This window comes from Anser cygnoides, chromosome 1 (genome assembly GCF_040182565.1).
Source record: "Anser cygnoides isolate HZ-2024a breed goose chromosome 1, Taihu_goose_T2T_genome, whole genome shotgun sequence".
In the NCBI taxonomy this organism is placed as follows: domain Eukaryota; kingdom Metazoa; phylum Chordata; class Aves; order Anseriformes; family Anatidae; genus Anser; species Anser cygnoides.
In genome coordinates, this window is record NC_089873.1 from 70,945,750 (window position 1) to 70,972,547 (window position 26,798).

The 26,798-nt window shown below is 35.5% G+C and overlaps 1 protein-coding gene across 23 annotated transcripts in view; it reads right to left on the reverse strand.

Annotated features, from left to right (window-relative positions):
* The window catches only part of CCDC91 (coiled-coil domain containing 91), a 221,690-nt gene that overhangs the window by 99,609 nt on the left and 95,283 nt on the right, over positions 1 to 26,798 (reverse strand). For all 23 annotated transcript variants that reach the window (XM_048052773.2, XM_048052791.2, XM_048052778.2 and 20 more), the window contains 3 exons: positions 20,211 to 20,318; positions 1,144 to 1,236; positions 902 to 970 (listed from right to left, as the gene is read on the reverse strand). In XM_048052773.2, coding sequence (XP_047908730.2) covers positions 902 to 970; positions 1,144 to 1,236; positions 20,211 to 20,318 — 270 coding nt within the window. The remainder of the gene's footprint in view (positions 1 to 901; positions 971 to 1,143; positions 1,237 to 20,210; positions 20,319 to 26,798) is intronic.

The following is a 26,798-nucleotide window of genomic DNA, read 5'->3' on the forward strand; positions in this document are numbered from 1 at the left end:
CAATGTCCTTTGGTGGTGATCTTGGAACTACTCAAGTAAAGTTATAAATGGCAATAAATATTGGGTTCCTCAAATACCTACACTTACTAATAAAATGGTTTCTTGTAGTTCATTGGAACCTGTTTTTTTTTTTATTTGACATTTATAAAATATAATAAAAATGTAAGCAAAAATAAAAAGGCCCTATTAAGATATTTTATTATACACACATTTTTCCCCTAGATATCAATCACCTAATATATGGTTTTTGTGTTACTGAATGTTATTCAGAGAGGTGCTCAGACAGCGTGTGTATACCACATATGAAGATACACATGACATTTTACTATAGCCTAACCAACTGTGCTAGCTAACATACATTGCTCATTTTCCCAGATCATTACAAACAACCGAAATTTTATACTGGATTCTATACCAGTATTAGAAATTAAACATAGTTTGTTGAAATGTTCATATTTCCAGGTGATTTTAAATATCTATCCTCATTGAAAATCACCATATTTAACAGAAGTTAAATAAGGCACAATGCTAACTGTCTTAAGATCATCAATTGACTCTTCCACCTAGTTCTTCAAATGAAGAGATATTGATGTTGTTAATTGAAAGACCATGAAAACAGATATTTAGGTAACACCAACAACTGAACTGCAACATTCTGACTTGTAATAAATAAATTCAGAGGCTAACTTAAATAGAAGAAAGTAGGTTACATAGACTATCTCTATGAAAGCATAATATACAGCAGATGTATTAATCCTTTCTAGATCTACACTTTCATTTAAACACAGATGAGAACATAACATTTGACAAATCTGGTTATGAAATGACTTGCTGAACTTGGCATTTATGACACATATGTGATCTTCAATGAAATGAACATTTACTACTTAACAAGAGATACCTTCATAGCAGCTGCCACAGCTTCCTTACTTCTTTCTCTTTCTTCATCCAAACATTTGTCCAGCACTTCCTGTGAATATTATGAAAAATTAAACTGCAATGCATAATAGAGGAGTGGCTAAAAATCATTTCAGTCTATTGCTTGAGAAAGCTTCCTTTTCCTGTCAATAACTGTGACAGGATCATTCCCCACAAATTCTACAGAGCAGACCAGATTCCTTTTTTTGTAAATAAAAGCAGTACCTTATGTTTTTCCGACTGTTGCATCAAAGCTTCTTCTATCTTTTCTGATAAGACTTCCTTCTCTGCTTCCAAAATGTCAAGAAGTCTCTGATGCTACTGGGAGAAAACATCCATATTATTTTAACAATAGTCTGCTAGAAAAACAGATGAGAAGAATTAATCCAAGAGACATAGGTTTACTGGTTGCTTATAAAAAAATATCAAAATTTAGATTCAATTAAATGAAATATACAGTGCTAGTTTAATTGATCTGATGACAACAGAAACTCATGATAATTAGTTTCCTGATTATCTAGTATTTCCTTAGAAATGAAGTTGAAAAAAAACCGCTACATAAAGCCACACTTCTTACAAAATTTATAAGGATGGTCTAAACAATCACACATTTTAAATTTAAAAATGGAGAGTGTACCACCTCTGAAAAATGTAGATGGAGGACTGGTAAAAACAGAAATGGAGAAAGATGTGGTACTTAACAACTTCTTTGCCTCAGACTTCACTGGCAGTCAGGCTTCCCACATCCCTCGAGTACCCGAACTTCTAGGCGGGGGCTGTAAGCAAAGAGCAGATTCAGGACCTCCTGATGCAACTGAACAGCTACAAGTCTATGGGGCCAGATGACATTCATCCCAGGGTTCTGAGGGAATTGGTTGATGTAGCTGCCAAACCACTCTCCATCATATTTGAAAAGTCATGGCAGTCAGATGAAGTCCCCAGTGACTGAAAAATGGAAACATCACTCCCATTTTTAAAAAGGGTGGAAAGGAAGACCTGGAGAACTACAGACCGGTGAGCCTCACCTCTGTTCCTGGCAAGATCATGGAACAGATCCTCCTGGAAGCAATGTTAAGGCACATGCAAGACCAGGAGGTGATCTGAGACAGCCAGTATCGCTTCAACAAGGGTAAATGATGCCTGACCAATCTGGTGGCCTTCTATGATTGAGTGACTGGATAAGTTGACTAGTGAAGACTGACCAATGTCATCTATCTGGACTTCTGTAAGGCTTTTGACACAGTCCCACATGACATCCTGATTTCTAAATTGGAGAGATATGGATTTGAAGGGTGGACCATTCGGTGGATAAGGTTGAAGGTCGCACCCAGAGAGTAGTGGTCAATGGCTCTATGTCCAGGTGAAGGCTGGTGACAAGCAGTGTTCCTCAGGGGTCTGTCTTGGGACCAGTGCTTTTCAATATCTTCATCAATGACATAGATGATGGGATTGAGTGCACCCTCAGCAAGTCTGCAGGTGACACCAAGCTGAGTGGGGCAGATAATACAACAGAAGGAAGGGATGCCATCCAAAGGGATCTGGACAAGCTGGAGAAGTGGGCCCACATGAACTGAATGAGATTCAACAAGTCTAAGTGCAGGGTGCTGCACCTGGGATGGGGCAATCCCAGGCATGAGTATAGACTGGGAGAAGAACCTACTGAGAGCAGCCCTGCGGAGAGGGATCTGGGGGTTCCGGTAGATGAGAAGCTCAACAAGAGCCAGCAGTGTGCACTTGCAGCCCAGAAGGCCAACTGCATTCTGGGCTGCATCAACAGAGGGGTGGCCAGCAGGTCAAGGGAGGTGATTGTCCCCCTCTACTCTGCCCTTATGAGGCCCCACTTAGAGTACTGCATCTAGCTCTGGGGCCCCCAGTACAAGAAGAAGTGCACATGTTAGAGCGAGTCCAGAGAAGGGCTACAAAGATGATCAGAGAAGTGGAGCACCTCTCCTATGAAGAAAGGCTGTAAGACCTGGGGATGTTCAGTGTGGAGAAGAGAAGGCTCCGGGGAGACCTCATTGCAGCCTTTCAATACTTAAAGGGTTCTTATAAAAAGGATGGAGAAGGACTCTCTACTCGTGTAGATAATGATAGGACAAGGGGGAATGGTTTTAAACTGAAAGATTTAGATTGGATGTTAGGAAGAAGTTCTTTACTCAGAGGGTGGTGAGACACTGGAACAGGTTGCCCAGAGAAGTTGTGGATGCCCCATCCCTGGAGGTGTTCAAGACCAGGCTGAATGAGGCCCTGAGCAACCTGATCTAGTGGGTGACATCCCTGCCTATGGCAGTGGGGTTGAAACTGGATGGTCTTTGAGGTCTCTTCCAACCCAAGCCATTCTATGATCCTACGATTGAAACAGTTCATTTAAACAGCTGCAGAACTTAAATTATGTTTGTACTACACCTCTCATATATAAATATAGCAGAAATCAAATATATATATATTTTTAGCCATTCATGATACCATGTACTTTAAAAGCCAGGGGATGACAGCACATGTGAATGCTGCTTCTAGTTTTCCTGTAATCTGAAACAGGTTTCAGGGAGAGAATGAGTACTGAAATAAAGTGATTCAGTAGTCTATATGTAGCTGTATAGTCTGTCACTGTTTCTAAACACAATCCATTTATCTGCTTTTCAGTAAACCAAGTAAAGCAACTGAAATACATGCATTTCGTCTATAAGAACTAAGCTGTTTTCCAGAGCTAAAAAGTATTACTGGAAATTATTGATGTTATGTATTTCTCAAAAGATAATTAACAGCAAATCAGTGTATTTTATTACATGTTATTTAAGAGATGATTATAACTTTAAAATGAAAGTATAGCATCAATAAAACACAATATTTTACAAGATCACGAAAAATAAAGTGTAACATTTATATATATGAATAAAATTGTATGCATAGAACATAACACTTCTACATAAACACTTTTGAAGGCAAATACCCCTTTCACCAGCATTACTAAAAACCTGCCATTTCAGTTTCATTAATTTTATTCCTTTCTAATTTTAAGTGTCTCTAAGGGCACTTAGAAATACATTACTGAACTGCAATAATATGTTCTGGAAAATATTTTTACATTTGAAGAATAGAATATAAAACTTTTAGACTGCTTTATAAAATAAAACACCTATCTGCCTTTCCAGGATAAACATGTAAAGAGGCATTTCCTTATGAATTTACTTAAAATTGGTCTGAATGGAGCAGACACATTCTAATGGAAAACATCTGTCTAAGAAGCAGTGAAATTCACTGGTTATACTAAATAACGTGTAACTAACTTTTCTTGTGGACTTCAGACATTATATTTAATTATCAGAGCACTTACACAAACTTTTTTTTCCAGTAACTCAAAGGTGAAAAAATAAATGATTAATTTTATTAGCTAGATGATCTCTGTTGTTCTTCACTTGACTGTGCAGATGACAGATCTGTTACTTCACATTAATTTAAAAGAATGACATAACAGAAGACAAACACATGCAAATATTGAATCAGATACTTGCCACAAATCGAAGTTCGCTGGTGTTAATTAAAAGAGTTAAATTTTATTGGTTTCAGTTAAGAATCATAGAAAGATTCTTTAAGGAGTGCTTGCTAGAGAAAATCACACCTATTTTAAAAATTCCTAAAAGAGAACAGCAGTCAACACTTTCAGCAAGATTAGAATTCCTAATGCAACACATGTTAGTGATTAATTTCAACTTAATTGATCATCAGAGTTTGAAGTTACATATGAAGACTATTTCAATTTGCCATAATGGACCAACTTCCGTGTGTATTTTACAACATTCTCCATGGGAACACAATTTTCAGCCTTTAAACTTCAGTGCAGTTTTAGAAATTTTATTTACGTATGTATAAGAAAACATACAACCTGGAAGTTCTGAGACAATCACAGAATCACAGAATCATCTAGGTTGGAAGAGACCTCCAAGATCACCTAGTCCAACCTCTGACCTAACACTAACAAGTCCTACACTAAACCATATCGCTAAGCTCTACATCTAAACGTCTTTTAAAGACCTCCAGGGATGGTGACTCAACCACTTCCCTGGGCAGCCCATTCCAATGCCTAACGACCCTTTCAGTAAAGAAGTTCTTCCTAATATCCAACCTAAACCTCCCCTGGTGCAACTTTAGCCCATTCCCCCTCGTCCTGTCACTGGGCATGTGGGAGAATACACCAACCCCCACCTCGCTACAGCCTCCTTTAAGGTACCTATAGAGTGCAATAAGGTCGCCCCTGAGCCTCCTCTTCTCCAGGCTGAACAATCCCAGCTCCCTCAGCTGCTCCTCGGAAGACTTGTTCTCCGGATTGCTCACCAGCTTCGTTGCCCTTTTCTGGACTCGCTCAAGCACCTCCATGTCCTTCTTGTAGCGAGGGGCCCAAAACTGAACACAGTACTTGAGGTGCGGCCTCAGCAGAGCCGAGTACAGGGGGACAATCACTTCCCTAGACCTGCTGGCCACACTGCTTCTTTTACAAGCCAGGATGCTGTTGGCCTTCTTGGCCACCTAAGCACACTGCTGGCTCATGTTCAGCCGACTACCAACCAATACTCCCAGGTCCTTCTCTGCCAGGCAGCTTTCTAATCACTCATCTCCCAGCCTGTAGTGCTGCTTGGGGTTGTTGTGCCCCAGGTGCAGGACCCGGCACTTGGCCTTGAACTTCATACTGTTGTCCTCAGCCCATTGGTCTAGCCTATCCAGATCCTCCTGCAGAGCCTTCCTACCCTCTAGCAGATCGACATGCAGAGATTTGCACTGATACTATATAGAACATTTTAGGTTGGATATTAGCAAGAACTTCTTTACTGAAAGGGTTGTTAGGCATTGGAATGGGCTGCCCAGGGAAGTGGTTGAGTCACCATCCCTGGAGGTCTTTAAAAGACACTTAGATTTAGAGATAAGTGATATGGTTTAGTAGAGGACTTGTTAGTGTTAGGTCAGAGGTTGGACTAGATGATCTTGGAGGTCTCTTCCAACCTAGATGATTCTGTGATTCTGTGATGTCTACACAGAGAGTGGAGACAACTAACGTCTATTCTCCTTGCAGATGGAGTAGAGACCTTCACTATAACAGTCTTCTGTGTGACTCTAACCTAACTACACACAAGTTTACTTTTCATAACCCTATGGTAGACCACAATCCTGAAAAATACAGAATTTGGGATCAACGCTTTTATTATATGGAAATTTCAAATGTTATGATATTTAATACATCTCTGAAGGAATAATTTATCTGCTTTGCTGCAAAGAAGGTTGAACAACTATATCCAGAGATTATCTGTACAAAACAGCAAAATGTTACACCAGCCAGCTGCTATAGCAAGGAGGAGTTGAACACTACATGGATGTATCTGTCAAATTCGATCAGTTCCGTGGAGAAACAGTGCACCAAGCAAAAGGAGAGGTTGACAGCAGTATAATGTAAATCATTATGCTTCTTTTGGAAGTAGAAAGGGAAATACAATATACCACTTTTCCTCACCAACATCTACAAAAAAAAAAGGTTGCCTAATGAGTAAGGATAAAATAAATAACAAAGCTGCTGTAACTGCCATTTACAGTATAATCACTTTTAGTTTAGGATCTCCTATTTCCTTAGTAGATTAGAAAATCTACATGCATTGTATTTTGAGCTTTATGGAATTCACAGAAATTTTTTAAGAATGGTATCTGTGTATAAAAATAGACATGTTTTTTCATAGAATAATAGAATCATTAATGTTGGAAAAGACCTCCATGATCATCTGGTCCAATCATCTCCCTGCCACCAATGTCACCCACTAAATCATGTCCCTAAGGACCAGGTCCATTCTTTCATTAGACACCCCCAGGGACAGTGACTCCACCCCTGGGCAACCCGTTTCAATGCCTGACTACTCTTTCTGAGAATAAATGTCTTCAAAATTCCAACCTAAAACTCCCCTGGTGCAACTTGAGTTCATTCCCTCTTGTCCTGTTGCTAGTTATCTGTGAGAAGAGGCCCCCCCAGCTCCCCACACCTTCCTTTCAGGTACCCATAGAGAGCAATGAGATCTCCCCTGAGCCTCCTCTTCTCCAGACTAAACAACCCCAGTTCCCTCAGCCGCTCCTCACAGGACTTGTGTTCCAGGCCCTTCACCAGCTTCGTAGCCCTTCTCTGGACATGTTCCAGGGCCTCACTGCCCTTCTTGTACAGAGAGGCCCAAAACTGAACACAGTACTCGAGGTGTGGCCTCACCAAAGCTGAGTACAGGAGGACGATCACCTCCCTGATCCTGCTGGCTACACTATTCCTGATACAAGCCAGGATGCCGTTGGCCTTCTTGGCCACCTGGGTACACTGCTGGCTCATACTCAGACTGCCGGCTCATGTTCATGTTTCAAGATGTTACAGGTAAGTATTACAATTTATAAGTACGTTTATAATGCTATAAGATAATGACTTCTGGCATATTTCAGTGCAACTTCTTTTACATTACTTAGCTTCCCTATATCTCATGGAAATGTAGATTATAATTTGATCAAGATTGCAAGCCTGTTGTGAATAGCTTGGCATGTCCTTTCCTATTATAAGGTAAATGTTTATTCATGTGGAATAATCCCTCCATAAATGGTTACCTTCATATCTTAACTTCCAGAAGTTCATGTATCATTATAAATGTTGCAACAGCTGTCCATACAACCCAGTAAAGCAAATTCTGTTGTACTAGAGCTGAAGAAATATCTTGAAGAAATGGTTACTTGGCCTCAAAATTTGTATTTGGCCTACCAGTTTTATTTTTCAGAGAGAAACATACTTTCAGCTATTACATTACATAAATTATATGAAAAGAAATAGGTAACTGGAAATAGACAACATAGAATAAAATAGTTTGAACCTCTTTTCCCTGAAACAGGCCTAGAGTCCAGAAAATCCATATAGCATAGTTAGCACAGGCACAACAAAATTAAAGTTGCCATTTTGCATTTACTAAGTAATTTAATTACTTATCAAGAACTTTTTCCCAGTGCTGTGCCCCACAGTAGTATTAACCCTTACACAGAGCCATGGAATCTCCTTGAAAGCTGTGCCTATTAAAATGAGGTAAAATGACCTCAGTGATATTATTAACCCATTATATATAAAAGAATGCACCACCCTAAAATCCTTTTTACTGAAGCACATTTGGGTATGTAGGTATTTTTCAATAATTTAAACAATTCCTTATATTATGCATGACCCTCAAGCAGAAAGTGTGTGAAGTTATAGTTAACAAAGTTTTCTATGCATTCCTTTTTCTGACAGTGATCAAGGAAATTTTAATTATCTCTGAATCACGACACTATTCTTTCAGACTTTGAAAAAAGCAGTAATACAAGGTAAATGATTAATGAATGTATGAATAGAATTCCAAGCTGATATTTTAAATATGTCTGAGCTATGAGAAAGCTACCATAAGTAACTCTCTACTACTTGTCACTAAATTCGGACAACTAGTTTCCTACCTAAGATTTTAAAATAATCCATATACTTTCCAAGCAGAACTTATTATATAGAAACATTAATTACATTAATTTTCTAGATGTGTGCAGAATGACTTTGGACTCTGGTACTAAAAGGCCACACTGAACGTTTTATACAGTCAGTGCTTCCTAACTCGATCTTCTTTCAAATGAAATTATTAAAGGGAGTTGAAGGTTAAAAAACACAAACTGTGAGTTTCATTTCAGCACATACACAGCTGAGAGCTTGTACACACTCTTGTATTTTTAGCTAACAGGAAATAACAATGTTCAAGATTCATTCAGTTGGCTTGTAGATTTTTGTTCAAATACAGTAAAGGCCTGTTAACAATAAAGACCATTGGTGCATTAAAGATTACTGAAATAAATGCCTGTAGCTAAGCAAATTTGTCTCATAACTCCCTTCTCTTCTCATAAGGAATAAAAGCTATAGAAGGATGCAAGTTGAATGAATCTCATTCAACATTTCCTTGTTTCCACAGCTAAGAATTACGGGCATGTTCCCCTCTCTGTTAGACAACATTAGATGAATAAAGGAAGATCACTGCGACCTAAGACACGAATCCGAGCTATTAATTGAATATGGATTTCCAGGCATTGTAAAGGACACTTTCTCTTAGGCTTACCTGTATGTTAAGTTGGAGATCTCCTAGCAATCATACCTGTTAAGAGGAAGTCTACTGGTACTTGTAATAAATGGTAATAAACAAAACTAATAAAACCATTTGAGAAACAGTGATCAGTCTCCTGTAAGTAGGCTAATGAGCACATCAGAACTAACATTCCTATGAAAAACAATCTGTTCTATTCCAGATTTCCTGGTAAAGTTATGACGGATATGCACTTATGGAGCCTTACCTTTGGGGAAACAAAACAAAACAAAACAAAAAAACACACTACCTAATCTGTCTAGACTGTGAGACTGTCTAGAGTTTTTAAACGGAAGTCAAAGTGAGGTTTTTCCTTTGTTTATCAACAATCCATGGACCAGAAAATAGGTAAGAAAATACTACATATGTTTGCGTTTTCAATCCAATTAACCATCTGTTATTAAAGAAATATATCTTATTGATTCTCTGAGAAAACTGCAGAAATAGAAATTGAAGAAAAGTAATGGCTACATCTATAGAGAAGAAAGGAGGGGAAAAAAGGGTGTGAGTGTGTCCTGAACTCGGAATATAGTGGATGAATTACTGAGGCCAAAAGAAATGTCAATGAAAACTCCCCTTTAATGGAATGAAAGTTTTCAGACAGTCTAAGTTTCCTAGGTTGCATGTTCACATTGTGCGTGTAAGCTATACAGTATGCTATGCAGAGACACTGAGCCAACTCTAAAAACCTTAAACCTAGGTACCTCAAATAGTATAGCCGATTAATGCACCACTTTGCCTGAAAAGCCCAGTCACCTTATCTAGTCCCTTTTCTGACAAAGCTATCATTTGCATCCTTTTATTCCTTAGCTGGGAGTTACAGGGTTCAGAGTGTAAAATTCTGATGTGCAAAAATTCTTAAGACTAGAATTTTAGTGGGATGTGATGGCCCAACATATAATAGTGTTTTCCAATTAAAAAAAAAATAAAAATAAAAAATACCACTTTTAGAAAAGTGGTATTCCAAAGTGGAGAGAAATACTACCATTTCTACCCTACTCTCTAGAAAGTAGGGAGAGGTCAAGAAAAGTCTTTGAAAATCAACTTGAGACAAAAGGCATTCAAAAATAGGTTATGTTTTTCCTCCCTGAAATAAGTTCTCTGGGCAATACTTCCAAATGAAAATTGTTTGATGTAGATTCAAATATACAGAGGTCCTGTGGTTTTTCTTGATTCCTGTAAAAAAGAAATCAAATTTTTTTTTTTTCCTGGAATGTGAGTCACAAGACATTGTAAACAGATTTAACCACAATAGCAAGTAGTCAGGGTTTTTTTTTGTTATTTTTATATACTAAATTTATTTCTCAGGAATCATGAAGTTCTCCTTTCAGGTACATATCTAATGTGTTATGGTATATAATATATACATAGTAAATATTATGATAAATGTGTATAGTGAGTGAAATAATGCAGGATTTTAGTTGTTTTACACTTAAAATTCTGCATTAATGCTATTAATAAATAATTCTAATTTGGTACAGTTATGATCCCTGCATAGTCCCATTAAACCTAAACTGCAACATTATAGAAAAAATAGAAAATAGGGTGCCTTGTATTAATTGAAATGTTTTCTAAAAATATGGATAGTTACTTTCTGGGTTCTGTACACTTTCATCGAAAAGGAAAGGAGCACAGGAATTCATCCAATGAGGACACAATACTTTAGCTATAACTGGTAGGCATCCAGTTTATGTTCCTGCAGATTGATTATTCAACTGACTACTTTTACATAAACTACGAATAGTGGCTAACAAAGTGAATTTATCCATACTGAACTTGGCGATCTGTGTACAATGACTTTCCCAGTTCTGGAAAGGAACCATTCAAAAACAAAACTGCAAACAAATCATAGAACAACTTAAGTTCATGTGAATACTCAAATGCTAAATAGAATTACAAGAGAATAGAAAGAGAATAAATAAGTTTATGTTGTTTGCAGTATCACTGCAGAAAACAATGATATTTTATACCTTCTATGATTCACAAATCTTTGATCTGATGAAAAAAAAATCACATAGTAATGAAATGACACTTGGAATCTTCCTGTAATAACATCACTTTGAAAAACAGTATATTAAGTTATTAAATTACATATTACTAATTCACACTACAGTGAATGACTGATTTTTCTTGTTTAAAAAAAAAAAAAACTACCAAAATTTTTAATTGAATGAAAGTGCGTTCTAGTCATAGTTTAACAGAAAAAGCACAAGCATAGTAAGATTTAATCTCTCATCTCCAATACAGTTAATATTTTTTTCCACCTTCATTACATATGGACATAGAACAATTCCTGTTCCTCAAGATCTGGGAAAAATCTACAGAAACAGCAAACATTCCAATACTTTATTCATCCTCGGGAATAATAAACCACTGGACTGGGCTTTTTAAGAATTCAGCAATTCAGATTTGTTAATCTGTTTTAACAAGAAACCATCATAACCCACAAAATTATTTTATTTCAGTCTCATGAAGGAATCTAGCAGTAGGAAAAAAATAACACAGGTTGTGGGAAAATGCCTTTATCTCTACTTGAGGGAGATGACATAAAAATACAGAGCTGTAGCATCATGATTTTATAATGTTATCAAAATACATCCATTGCTACCCCCTATTCAAAATACTATCCTGAAGAAAAAGGCAACTGTATCAAAACAGGAATAGTAGCTTGCTGCTCTTTTAGAAAGACCAGCCATATTTACCAGCATATTCTTTTATATTGTACCTTTTCTTCACTGCTGCTAAGCTAAACCCAAATCAAATGACAAGATCTGGTAATCATAACTGGTTTCTTACACTGTCCTCGCTATCTGTGGCATCCAAGTGTTTGGCAGCACAAGGTGGAAAATCTGTCTGAAGAATTCCAACATCTGTTACATATTTCCACTTCCTCAAATTATAACTTATTACTGGATGGTTGAACTGTATCTTTTTGCCAGTTTGAGGTCCAAGTGGCTAGCAAAGCAGCAAAACTTTTCTAAGAGGAAGCTCAGGAACCAGCAAAACATTACTAAAAGTTAAAACAATGACATTATAAAGAAAAATTATAACAGTGATAATAAAATAACGAAGCCTAATATTCCTACTTAGGGTTCCATTAAGATTTTTCTGCACTTTGCTGAATAGCAACGCACGTCAGAGGCTGAAATTACTGCAAGACAACACTGTCAGGTTTAAAACCTTTTGCTGCATCTCTGTTTTACTGTTTATAAATAAAGAAGCTATCCAGACTCATCTAATACCGAAAACACTGTTCTCAAAAAGCATGCACAGCAATAGACTATTTAAAAAGCCCTGAAACCTTGGGATCCTAGGAATACAAAGATAAGAGACTTCTGTAAAAATATGAAAGAGAAGTGTTTAGAAGGGCTAACCCTTCTGTTTTTGTGATCCAATTCATTTTGCAGCCTGTACATGTTATTGCAGAATTACTCTACCAGGAAATAAAAAAAAAAAAAAAAAAAGAGGACAAAATACAAACACTATACACAGCAAATATACAAACAGCAAATACAAACACTATAAACAGCAAAATGTTCGAAAATGGAAGATAGCAAGGGAGGGAAAAAAATCAAACTAATGTTCAAAAATGGAAGATAGCAAGGGAGGGGAAAAAAATTAAACTACAGCTGACAGAGGAGAAAAATCATACTATAATACCTATTTTTTCAGTATTGACAAAAGTAGATGATAAATTCATAAAAAGCAGAGGAGATTTTAAGGAAAATTGTCATATAAGCAAAAGGCAGACAGTAAAAATTACCCTAAAAAGCTGCTTTCAACTGAAATTTGATGAATCCAAGGAAGCTTTGAAAACTTGGATTAGCGAATATAATGTCTGTATAAGATTTCTGGATGAGACTAACAGTATCTTGGATGAATTAACAGTACAAAGGGACTGAAAAATCATCTTTTAACTAAATTGTGACAGTGGGTAGATTCAAAGGAAGTTAGTTTAGAACTAGTAAAGATTTTAATTTTTGAAAAAAGTAAATATGCTTTTTTGCATCTTAGCAATAATTTTTCTTTGCAGAGGTAGACACTAAGCAATAGCCTTAGAAAAATAAAATACAGAAAAAGGATAAATTAAACTTTTTCAGAAATTAAAAAAAATAATAATAATTCTTCCCATCGCGGTGAATAGCAGATTACTGATCTTTTCATCTAATTCTCTCTACATAAGCACAAAAATAGTAAACTCTTGATCTTTTCACTCTTTCCACTTTTTTTTTTTTTTTTAATATATATAAGCAGAAATCATGAAGGTATTATAATAATCCAGGAGGAGTAAATACCTCAAGTTGACAATACGATTCTAACAAATATCTCTTGTTATTTAAATAGTCAAGAATTACCAGCAAACAAAGTTCTGAGAAAGTCTAAATTCCCTCTTGATGAGGGGAAAACAGACCTAAAAAGATACACCTAGATGATCTGTGTTTAAGGATGAGACGTTACGAGTAAAGTGAATTAGAGGAAAACATAATGGAAATGACTGATACTTTTCCAGATTGTTCCAACACCAGCAAATCATAAACTTTCTGAGAACTGAAAGAAATGTCCAATGATGGGGATGTGAAAAACACTCTCAAGAATTTCCAAACCTATCATAATTGGAATTTATGAACAAGTTAGATGTTGCCTACTGCACACTTTATTTTTTCAGTCTGCATGTTTTCTGCATTATTCAAGTACCTACTGTTCTCACTGCAAAAAATGACTACTGGTCCCTTTAAAATTAAAACATTCAAAATTCTCTGAATACCAATTTGCATATATGCCTTTCAAAATCAGGTGTGAAGTAAATTTGAAAATTACTGCCACTTGATTGGAAAGAAGCACAAAACCTCTTTTGTTCACAAAGTCTATTGATATCCATTATTATAAAAACATGCTACATATTGTTAGTAGATATAAAAATAAGATTTGAAATAATTTGAAATGATACTTTCTGATTGTGGAACTATATTGCTGAACCAAATAAACATTTTCTCTGGCATACAAATGTTCATTTTCTATACAACACATGTAGTTCTTACACTTGACATTTTAGAACTTGTTGAGTTGGGGGTTACTGGTAATCTTCCTAGACAGTTATGCAAAGCACATCAAAATGCATCATCCTAGAGAAGGTAAGGAATCTATTACGATCTAGCAGCTCATTACCACTGATACACCATTTTTCTGCCTGTCCACAAGCTGTTCTTGGGACCACTCTCATACTCTAAAAAACGGAGTTCTAGAAATGGAACTTCTATTCTGACAGAACTTTCAGCATTTCTTTTCAAGCTGAAGCTAAACCAGTATTTTCCTGAGCATGCCCCAGCCACCCCATCCTCCACCAAAATATTTTATGCAGCAAACAGATTTTGAACTACTATTTATCAAGCTACAAACATGAATGCAACTGACAGCCAACATCCTGATACAGTGGACTGAAAACAAGAATTAAGAACATGGAGCTAATTCTTCTTAAGTGTTGTTGCATCTACAAATCTAAGATTTGTTTCATAGTTGCAGATGAAACCAGCAGCAGAAATATTTAACTGAGGTCTTTCCATTATGTTTGACCCTTATTGTACTGCTTTGTCTCAGTAATTACACTAGTAGCTCCTTTGGCTAGTATGGAAAACAAACAAACAAAAAAATCAGCATCATATACTCTGCATAAAGGAAAACTGCAGGATCTTTAACAGTGTAGGAGAAAAGTAGCCCAGTACAGTAAAGGAATATACATGCAACTGAGGTACAAAATTAAAGACTTATATTCCTTGTTTCTTTATTCTTCTTCTACATGAATCAAAATGGAAAATATCCCAATTAACATAATTAAGGACCACAGTAAAATATATCCACTTCAACAACATCCAAACATGAAAGCACTTCATAATCCAGTTGTATCTCTAGTTTATACTGCTTCCTCAGGAAGACATAGAGAAAAAGAGGAATATTGTTAAATCATAACTTCGAAATAGGAATGCGTGATCTGAACGTAACTTAATATACACTTTAATCCCTCTTCCTCCATGAAAGCCTGCTTCACTTCACACTGTTTAGAAGACGGTAAGGAAGGAGACCATCAAGGTAAGGAAAGAAAAGTGCAAGATAAATAGAGAGAAAATGACTCTCACACATGACAAGTGATTTGTTACAGGTATTTAACAGATAATTTTACCTGGCAGAGTATTGCCAGTGATACCTGGCTCTGTGAACTGCAGTTCCAGCATCCAGCCCAAACAATTGCCAAGCTATAAAGTCTCAGTGATGAGACCACATTTCGTTGTATTAGATATATTTAGTTTAAATTATATATATAAAAAATGTCATTTCCCCCCACTGACTAAAAACCAAAGTGTTCATAGCCCATAGTGTAGATCTTTTCCATGACTTATTTTTCCATAAAAGATTGCTAGCACTTACTAAAAAAGGTAGTACTATAATTCAAATTTGTCAGTAAGAGAGATAAACTTACTATGTCTAATTTATTTATATACACACACACTCTTTATGAGATCATACTATTGTTCTACCCTATGTGGCATCTCTATTCTAGTGCTGACCTATACTGAAGCACTTCTATCAACTTACTTTTATATACATCTTAATTTTTTCTGAGTACTGAAAATTCTATTTGAAACGTTTTGTTGTTGTTTTGGTTTGCTTTTATTTCATTTTTTTCAAAGTGGGATCAAAATAATTATCTTAATCAGTTATTTTTCAGAGATATCAACAGTGAACTCAGAATCCAGTGAAATCAGAACTGATGAAACTCTCCATTCCCCACACAGAACTTTTTGCATGGTGTGTGTTGGGTCTGTCTAGGATGGAGTCACCTTTCCCTGCAGCAGCGCACACAGTGCTGTGCTCTGCACTCGTAGCTGGAACAGCACTGGTATCACTCCAGTGTTGTGTCTATTGCTGCATAGTGCTGGCACAGCATCAGGACTCCCTTCAAGCCCCCAAGAGCCAGCAGGCTGGGGGTGGGCAAGTAATGGGGATGGGACATCGCCAGGCAGCTGACCTAAACCAACCAAAGGGATATTCCATAACACCTGATGTCACACTCAGCAATAAAAAGGGGGGCTCTCGTGGGGGAGGGGGCTGTCCTCCTGAACAACTGCTACGCGTTTTGAGGCCCTGCTTCCCAGGACATGGCTGAACATCGCTCGTTGATGGGAAGTAGAGAATAATTTTTTTTTTCTTTCTCTCTGTGCTTCCACGCGGCCTTATTGTTTGTTTCTTTTTCTCCCCATTCCCTTTCCCTTTAATTAAATCATTCTCATCTCAAACCTCAAACTCTTTGTGTTGTATTTTCTCCCCTTTCCCCTTTGAGGAGAGGGGGGAGTGAGAGAGCGGTTGTGGTGGAGCTCAGCTGCCCACCCCAGTAAAACCACCACAGATGGTTCTGTTGTCAGTGACTTCTGCTGTTTGTCCAAAAGCAGCCTATTTTGTTTATAAAGTTTTTCAGTAGTACATATCTTCATATAACACATGACTTCAAACACAAGATCAAAGTTGGTGTTCATTTTCAGGATGCAACATCAAATGTGTGCATCAGAAAAAGGTAAAGATAAAATTTATAATCTCCCCCACTTATAAAAAACGGACTTGTTTGCCAGTATCATTTCCTCTGTTATCCTCAAATGGTAGACATGTACAACTGACACGCATTGCTTCCCTAAATACTATCTATCTAACCCAACTGCATCTTGGAATACAGTAGTAAAGAAGTTCCTATTTTCCTGTTCACTGACAAAGGACATCACAAACCTGGTGCCCCTGAATATGCCACAAAAAATGCCTGGTTTGCTTTTTGAAATGTAGATCTGAGAGAATATTGCCTTGGAAAAACAAACAAACAAACAAAAAATCACCAGCAACACTAGACTTTTCCCCAGGAAGCTTCCATTACAGTGGTCATCAATGAGTTTGAGGGAGCTACTTCTTTGAACACATTCCAGAATAGGACTTAAAAGGGGACCCATAAGGGGACCCAAAAAGGGGACCTCCATACCTAGGAAATATGTGAGATTGTCCATTAATATCAGTCACTTGTCCTGAATATTCTAAGAAAAGGGTAGATGTAGAATTACCCAGCATCTGTGGACCATAACTGGATAGTAACTGATGTCACCAGTTCATAACTCAAGTAGTTGTCTCAAAGGCAATATATAGTCATAACAATCAATACAGAGGAATGCTTCACTGAGAGGCAGTTCAGTATTCAGAGTACATTCATCAAAACAACTCAAGCAGATCTTTTAACAGTGCAAAATAATCCCAGGTTTTGAAAGCCTTAAAATTGAAAATCTGAGGCTTCTTCCACTTAACAGAAGAAAAAGTATTATATACTGCACAAGCAGAAACTTCAAGCAAACAAAACTAAACTATAAAACAGACCAGAACTTTCTGACTTTAGCTTCTGTGGGAAAGGTATCTATCAGAAGGGCCACGATAGAAAATGGCTAACTATTTTACTTTTAAGAAGTTTTTGCAATTTTAAATTGAAGACCTCTAGAAACAGAACTAGGAGAAAAGTGCAGTGAAAAGGTCTGACAGACCTGAAACAAGATACAGAATCAAGGACAATTTGTGTTGATGGGATGATGGTTCTTTTCCAGAGAAGGCGATGATGATGCTACATATAGGTAGCCGGTATGCTGCAAAACCTTGCATGTCATAATCAAAGATGAATTACATAAATTTGTCTAGCAGGAAACTGAGATAGAACTAGGCCTTTCACACCTTCCCTAGCCTTAAAGATACAGCATTTTACATGGACTGTATTAGCAGTATGGTACCTCTCCAGGCAGATTTTTAACATGCATCTCCATCACAGGCACATCACCCTGGTAATAGACAGGTTCAAAATCTGAAACTGCAATAAATTCTTATCTCAGGTTAAAGCCAAGCAGAGAAAAACAGCCTTTTCTTCTTCCCAAAGGGACATTTTTGGGAGGGAAGACTAGGAGAGTTAAGGGGGTGAATACAATTAGGAGAAAGTATGAGGAAGGAGTCAATACATTACCTTGATTTTGTGGAACTGGAAATAAAAGATCAGAAAATTTGGAGGAAATGAGGACAAAAATTGAGTGCGTTGACAAAGTTTTAAGTGGGGTGAAAATTTGAAAACAAATTACTACTTGTAAGACAAGAATTTTAGAAGGAAAACAGAAACAGAAGCTATGCTTGTGTATAGAACATGCTTGCACTATATGTTTACTGCCATGACAAAAATAAATAATTCTTTCAAGTAACAGATACTCATAACTCTACTTGTAAAGGTGAATATACACGCACAATGCCATAACACATCATTTTAATCAACTTATAATTTCAGCAATGTTGTTAGCACAGAACAAAATGAATTGAACAAAAACAAATACTAAAACAAACACTGAAGCATATATTTAAGAACAGATATATTAAAAAATAAAAATATGGTATACATTTCTGAGACATCTTCCAACAGATTGATGAGTGAACAAAACTTGCAAGAATAAATTTTATTTTATTAAACCTGGTAGCTCTACCACACAGAACTCACAACTTTTGCCTGTTTGACTAGTCTTCAAAATTCCAGTCTTATATCTAAAGATGGCACCTTTTCCGGGATCCAAAAGTGGTCTTAAGTTGCATTAAATGGAGGTATAATTTGAAATGGGCACTGTGTTATGTAACTCTATGACCCTTATGTTGTCAGGTTCTACTTGAGAAAACAAATAAAAGCACCACCAACAAAAAGCTTTCTTACATAGATCTCCAGATAAATTTGAACTTCTTGAAGATATTTTTAAATTTCTGTCCCCACCATTTGGCTTGAGATGCAAATGTAACATATCATGGGAGCAATACTGTTGCTCAATCTGTAAGTACACCCTCCAATAATCTTCATATAATTCTTCCAGATTTCAAGAGATACATTCCTTTTTAACATTCAGAAAATTATACTGTCATGCACGATATTTTCATTTCAGAAAGACAAAGCATTTTATTAGAATTCATTTTTACTTCTTTTATTATACAGAGCTATATGGTAAGCATATGATAAGTAACTATAGTTCTGTGCAATATACACCTTAGTCAAGATGGAATCCATTTCTCCACTGTTATGTCTCCTTCCTTTACCCTGTTTATACAGATGCTTACACGTTTAATATATTTTCAGTAAGCGTTAATTGATAAAGTCAGAACATACAAGTTGCCATAAAATAATGTTGAAAATGGTGGAATACTTCAAATGGCCTTTTGATGAATTTAGGTCTAATTTACCCCAAGAAGTTTATATTAATAAACCATTATGCTTTGCATTTTTGGTAGAATTGTTGCTAACTACTTAAAAAGTTAACTGTTAATTGTAATGTAAACAACTATAGGATACTATTAGCAAAACAGTTTTTTGTTTTTGTTTTTGTTTTTTAATATAAACTAATGTTTGTTATTGTTTTGATTCAAGAGGACAAACCATAACATTTTCAATAACAAGCCAGGTTTACAATGTTCAGAAGCTCATCAGTAATTGACGTGATTCTACACATTAAAGGCACACTTGCTATGCAGTGTACCTTTAATCAAGTCATGTTAAATTTATATATATATATATATTCATTTATTTAAATAAGTCTCTATATATTATTTATGTAACTCCTCATACTTACTTTTTAATGTTTATATAAGATTTCTATGAAATAAAGAGAGGTTTGGACAACAGATATTTGTGCTTACTGTCTAGGCAAAACCAAAAAAAAAAAAAGTACCAAAAATTTGTGCAAATCCCTTGCAATCAAATCCTGTATTTAACTATGTAAATTAAAAGTAGCTGTATGCTTGTCTCCAAGACTACAGAAAATGACAGTTCTTAAAGGATTAAATACTAAGTTGCACTGAGACTACTTCTCAGTGCTATACTCCTGAATTTGTTCTAAGCAGATTTAAATGCCATGAAATACCTTTGATACCAACAGATGGAGAGTCATTATTTACTTTGCATTTTTAAGTAACTCTGTTTACTATTACGCTGGGGATACAAAATGAAAGAGTGATTATTTTCATTGGTGATATCCAAAAAACATATTTTTTCAAACACAGAAGAGCTGAAGCTAAAAGATAATCATGAAGGTTTCAGTATGTCCACACCCATACCTGAGCATTAAGAAGTTCTTCACATTTGTGGGACTGTTTTTCAATTGCCAGTATGTACTGTTTTTCAATAGCTGCTTCTTGCCGTTGAATTGTAGATTGTAGCAGTGCCTGAAAAAAAAAAAAAAAAAAAAAGCAGAGAATATTCAACAAAGTTATAACAGGGATGTTTATTGGTAACTGCAAATCAACTAATACTTTTGCATAACCAGAACACAGAATGCTGTTATAAATTTTGGAATGTGCAACTACTAAAGTACTTTTATGTAACACTACCTTCTTTTTAGTCAAGACTAAAATTTTTTGGATCTCAGGTTTCTTATACACAGGCTGCTTAAAAGAGAGCAGCACACAGAAGATATATAGAGAGAGTATTTCTGTTAAATACAGCCGGTAGAGTGGGACCACACATGAAGAGAAGCATATGAAAGCTGCTGAAGAAAAAAAAAAAAAAAAAAAAGGAAAAAAAGCCAGACATATTTCACTGGCTGACAAAACTCCACATCCTCTCGGCACAGTGTAAGATCCCATGGGCCAAGCATGATCTTCACAACCACAAGTCAAGTAAAAGCAGATGGAAATTCTGAGTAATTTAAAACATAAAAGAACGCCCCCCCAGGAAGTTCACACTCAAATGTGAAGCAGTGGAAGTCAAAGTGTGGAAAGCCAAAGTACGAAGACAGTAACAAAAAGATAATAAAATTAGGAACTCTGCATGCATGCACACATGTATTCACATGCACTTGACTGAACTCTGAAGAATTTCCAACACCTGAATGCAGAAAGAAAAAGAAAAAGAAAAAAAAAAAACAGATGTATGAAAAAGTGAATTTTGAAGGAATTATACTGAAACTTCCTTAAACAAGGCTAGTATTTTTACTCAGGATTTACTTAATTCGTGTGCTATGAAAGTCTTTTTCCCTAATATTATAAAATATTTATGTCACTTTCCAAATATTCATTGGGCTATTTATACACATTAGATGAAACTATTTTTAACTAGTAATCAATATAGTAAACTAGTTGAAATTACTGTGTAAGTTAAAACAGATGTAAGTTCTATAGAAAACAGACATTTGGCCCAAATGCAGACAAAGGAAAAAAAGTACCATCTTTCAAACGACTTTTGTTTTAGAGATGTATTTACTTTATGGAACATAAAACACACGTTCAATATGGTATTGAAAGCCTTTTCAAAAAAGCCCAAACCAATAAAAAACATGTTATAAAGACATAGCAATTTTTTTAAACTATGTTTTTCACTAATTAGCCTCTTTATGCCAAAATTGTTCTTCAGGATATCAGTAATTCTATAGTATAGTAGTACCTTTAGCAAAGGTTCAGAAAAGTTTAAGAGGTAACAAATGGTAGATGGCACTTGACATATACTTTGATTAAAGTGTAAGACTACAGTTACTGGTATTTGCATGGGATTTAGCTAGTCAGGCTAGTCATAAGTTTACTTTCATAAAAGCAAATTTCTTTCCAGCTACATTCAGTTCTTGTATTGGTATAAATTCAGGCAATCACAAAAAATGTAGCTCTCAAAGAAGTATAACTTTTGTATATGAAACTTTATATGCTAAATCCTACTGTGTATAAACTGAAATTGCCACATATCACTTGCAAAAATTAAGTCTGTACTTTTTTGGTTTTTTTTTTTTTTTCTCCTAAACCATTGTGACAAGAATTGTTTTGTATAACTGGCATAAAAGAAAAAAAAAATTAAAAAAAAAATTCTGATTGTATGGAAAACAGTAGCAGAATAGTCGTTACAATGTAATGTCATTTCTCAGTTTCTTCTTAGGCCAAAGACTGAGCCACTTTATACACCTTACTATGCAAACTTAACTGGTGACTGTTAAATTCCTATTAAATGGTAGAGAGAATTTTTTTTTTTTTTGAGGGAAAAAATTATTGTCCATTAGATGGAATAAAGAGATTAAGATTTTCTGAATTTTATAATTATTCTTTTCTGTATAAAATGCAGAAAATTCCACATTCAGAAACTAAAGCCTTCCTCTTCTATTGTTTACACTTCTAACACATTTATACATTTTAAATAGTACCACAGAGATGATCCTGTATTCGACTGTTCCACTAGTTGGCTAAGTTAGGAGACACACAGATCTGTGAAACACTGCTTCAGAGACAGCTTCCATATTGTGTCATAAGAACTGTCCATACAAAAAATCTTTTTTCTATGAGAGATGGATCCAGCCAAACAGGCCTTTAAAATCAAAATAAAATATTTTAATTCAAACCCAATTTTTCAAGTCATTTAAAAGAAAATGGGGTGTGCCACATAAAATTCATGTTCTGTATTAAAAAAATTACCAGAGAGAAGACAATTTTCAAAATAAATTAAAAGATGAACTTGAGATAATTTTCTTTAATTCTCATTTAACATGTACCTGTTGCCCATGACAGTATTATGTTCTTTGCTGATATGCTACGTTTGCCTGGCTGCAGATGACCATAAACATAGAGGTGAGCATAAAGATGTCAAAAAACAATGTCTCCGCACATGATTGTAAAAAAAAAAAAAAAAAGACGAAAATAAATCTGCAGTTAAAAAACTGTTTGCTCACAACAACCATTTAGGATGTCTTGATTGGTAAATAAAGCAGAGATGAATGATATCCATGCAAAGCTTATGCAAATTTATAGATAATCAACTACTTAAATCACTAATTAAAAATACTATTTTACTAAATAACTAATATACTAAATTAGCACATACATTTGGCTGTTTGTTGATAAGTGTCTAATTCTTATAGTTCCTTCCTTCCTTCAGAACAACACTAAAAGTTTGACAAATTGCTACTCTGGGCAACTATTTACCACTGCTGAAACGCCATTTTCATTCTTAATTGATTACACTGTTATTCTGCTCCATAGAGCTGTTGATGCTCCATAGAGCTGTGGCCACTGACAGTATCAAGCAATTCTTGAAGCAATATTCCTTCTTTCAATAGCTCAATGAATCAGTTCAAATAAGATTACAGCAGAAACTAGCCTAGGGTATCTGTAGCATAAGGTAAAGGGTAGGATTTCAACATGGATGGTCTTGGTAACTCATTTCTCCTCCTATATATTGTGCAATGAACTTGACACAGGGTGGAAAGGGTCATTCTGTTCCAACAGCCAGTTTCAGAACTGTAACTGCAGATGGCATCAGACTTGATGTGGATCTATTTCTACATTCTTACCACATTTGTTACCTCAGTCTACACTTTGTACAGTTCTAGAGAAAGTGGTCACTTGAGATTTTCAGAATCTCTTTGCATCTATCAACTAGTCTCTAACTAGTTGCTTCCTTTTTTTTTTTTTTTCCTCCTTCCTCAATACAAAACAATTCAGAAGCCCTAAATACATCTACCTTTAGCCAAAATTGAGGTTGTCCTTTAGGTCTTTAGTATAAACAGTCATCTTTTTGGAGGAGTTAAATGGATCGTCTTTTCCTATTTGGAATTTCCTTGGCTTTCAAAAATCTTCCACCTCCCACCACATAAGATATTTTATCAGGGATAAAAGGATTATCAAGGATTGTCTTAACTTAGATAAACAACTACTTACAGCAGTTTGCTTAAAATTCAAACAGAAAGTCATGCATTAACTTAAGAATGAACTACATCCACAACAGAAACAGTTGTGACCATAAGTACATCATCATCATTTAAACTGATGCCTTTCCAGTAATCAAAGGCAGAATTTACAAGTCTTATATAACAAATAATCAACTTATATGTAGCTGTCTTAAAATGTAAAAAGTAGCATCTTTCCTCAGACTTCTGGAAAGAAAAAAAAAAAAAAAAACAACAACAACAACACCACAGCACCAAGTAATCAGGCAAACATACTCTTGGCTTTTTAATATTTTCTTCTTCCCAGTATCATATTACATTTTTTACCATGACTAAACTGGGCAAAAAACATTAACCAAGAAAACCAAGAATTAGTGTCTACACTGATATTGTTTTAATAGTTTTGGTTCAGCTATAATTCATTTGCAATTTGGCATGAACTTCTAACCTAGTCAAAGCTGTAATTGAATCAAGTTTTCAGTCTCAGACTTCAGTCTATAGCTGCTTAGGCTTGTAGATCTGAAAAAGCAAACAATGGTTTGATTTGTGGTAAGGGTTTTTGTTTGTTTGTTTGTTTGTTTGTTTGTTTTTTTTCTCCTTAAAGAGAACTCTGATTAACATTCCAGTTTATTCAATGAAATATAAAATGTATTTAAGTGGGTACTTGTATCCACTATCTTTCCTTGAACTAACTTGGGGGGTAAGAAAAAAAAGAGAGATTTTTATCTACAGCTTGAAAAACAACACAAAGTTATAATTTTAAAATCAATAGAAAGTACACCAGGAATACACAATACAAAAGGGTACATGTTGAATACAAAACCCAGGGTATTATATATGCAAATTTTGTTGTAAATTCTTGTAATTTTGATGGAAAAATTACTGTCAAAATAGAATTTGCTAAATTTAGAAAAAAAATGTGACATTTGTTTTGCTTCTCCTCAGTTTTTAGCCTCTAAATTTTACTATTTTTTTTTTAATGTAAGAAAAATGGAAAGAGACAGAAAGAACTCACATAAAAAAAAACAAGAATATTTTGTGATTTTTTTGTGATCTTCCTAGTGAAGTTTTAACATTATAAATGACTACTTCTATATTAATCTTACTGCCTTGGCTTCCAAATACTACAGGAAATTTTTTTCTCAACAGGCAATGTCCTCCACAGGTGCTGCTTCTAAAGAGTTTTGCCTTCTTCTCCCTCCCTCTGCCTGTTACCCAAGCATTTTAAGGTTTTTGGCCAGTACAGATGACATAAGCTGTTTCAAATATGTGAATTTGGGTATTCTGAACTATTTATATACCAATACTGCACCTGGAGAGAAATTTGAGCAGTAGACCTCAGTCCAAGGAATATTTATGCATGGAGAATTATTACAATATATGATGGTGATTATCTTTGTTAAACTGCAATTTTTCTAGATTTTAATACATTATTTTCCATACTTTTCAAATTCACATTTGCTGTAGTTGATGCAGGGTCTCATCTGATGATAATAAGATGATAGTCTGGGAAGGGAGAAAAATTCTCAAGGTTCTTCAGTATTACAGGTGATGAAAAGGGTTTGAAACTCCTGTGATAAGTATTAGCATAGCAATTAAACAACACAATCAGGATGAAGACCACCATGCCAAAACAACAAAGAAACAAACCACACCAAAACAAAACAAACAAAACCAAACCAAAATGATCACCCAAACCCAAACATGTCAAAAGGGCCAACAGGAAGAGTAGTCTGTAACCAATACAACATACAACTTTGAGTATGCATGATCTACAGTGACACTCTGGAAGGCAATAGAAAGGTTGGTACTTTGCCAAGATGGCTGCTGCCAAATAAGTCACGACTGTTCCAGAGTTTTCAGCTACTGGATATCTGAATCCCTCTGGACTGAAAAAGTTAATTACTGACAACATGGAGTCCACTGGAGAATGAGACTTAGCCATTTGTCTCCTTCAGTTACAGAGGTTTATTTTTTTACTCTGACTGCCTGTGAACTTGGCTCTTATGAGCACCATCACATCCATCCTCATAAATACGTCAAGTTAGACATAACAAGGCCTTTGAATAAGCCAAATCAAAATGTCACATGTAAAAGTCCCTTTTAAGAATAGAACGACATTGAGTGAGCTGAGAATTCTAGTATCTTTACAAATTATGTTGTTTCATGACAGATGAAAAGAGATCACCTCATTGACCGATAAAGGCAAAAACAAACAAAAAACACTAACACATTCTTTTTCAGAAAATCAACCAGATGTTTTCCATGAGAAAGTCACCAAAAGGTGAGCAACATGTTAATATTTTAAACACTTCCCATGACTGCAAATGTCATCCTTTCAAACTCTCTACAGTACTTCATTAGAAGAACCAGATTATATTTTTAATATATGCTTCAGTTCATCGTTAGATGCATGATTATGAAAACTGACTGTTGATGCATACATTCCTCTGGATTTAGAGTATACAAGTCCTATGAATTAAAGTTACATGGATGAAAAATATATATAATAAGCTGACAGCACAGCTGTTACAGCATTGCTTATTCTATCCCCCAGCGTATATTCCATCCACAAAGGTTCTAAAAGCAAACCAAACCCTGGAGTGGAAAGTAGCAAACCTTTGAAATAGCAAACCTTTAGGTCTTTTTCCAAAATCTATTGGGTATCAGGTGGATTAGAGTCTGATGTTTTATATTCATCCTTCCAGAAACAAATGAAAGAAATCATTACATGCTCTTTCATATCATCAGGAGTAAACAGTGAATTTCAACCAAAAAGGAAAATTAGGAGTCTGTATTGTGCCTCAGTCCTGATTTTCCTTTCCTGAAGAATAGGGTAGCTGCTCTTGAACCACTACAGATTAAGTCTTTTTTTTTAAGTTCTAAAATTTCAAGAACTTGTTAATGATGGTAGTTCTTATTCTAACACCCATATTTCTGAATTCTTGGCAGTAAAGTATGTATGAGGGATAAAAAAAAGTCATAGTAGAATGTGCTAGAACAT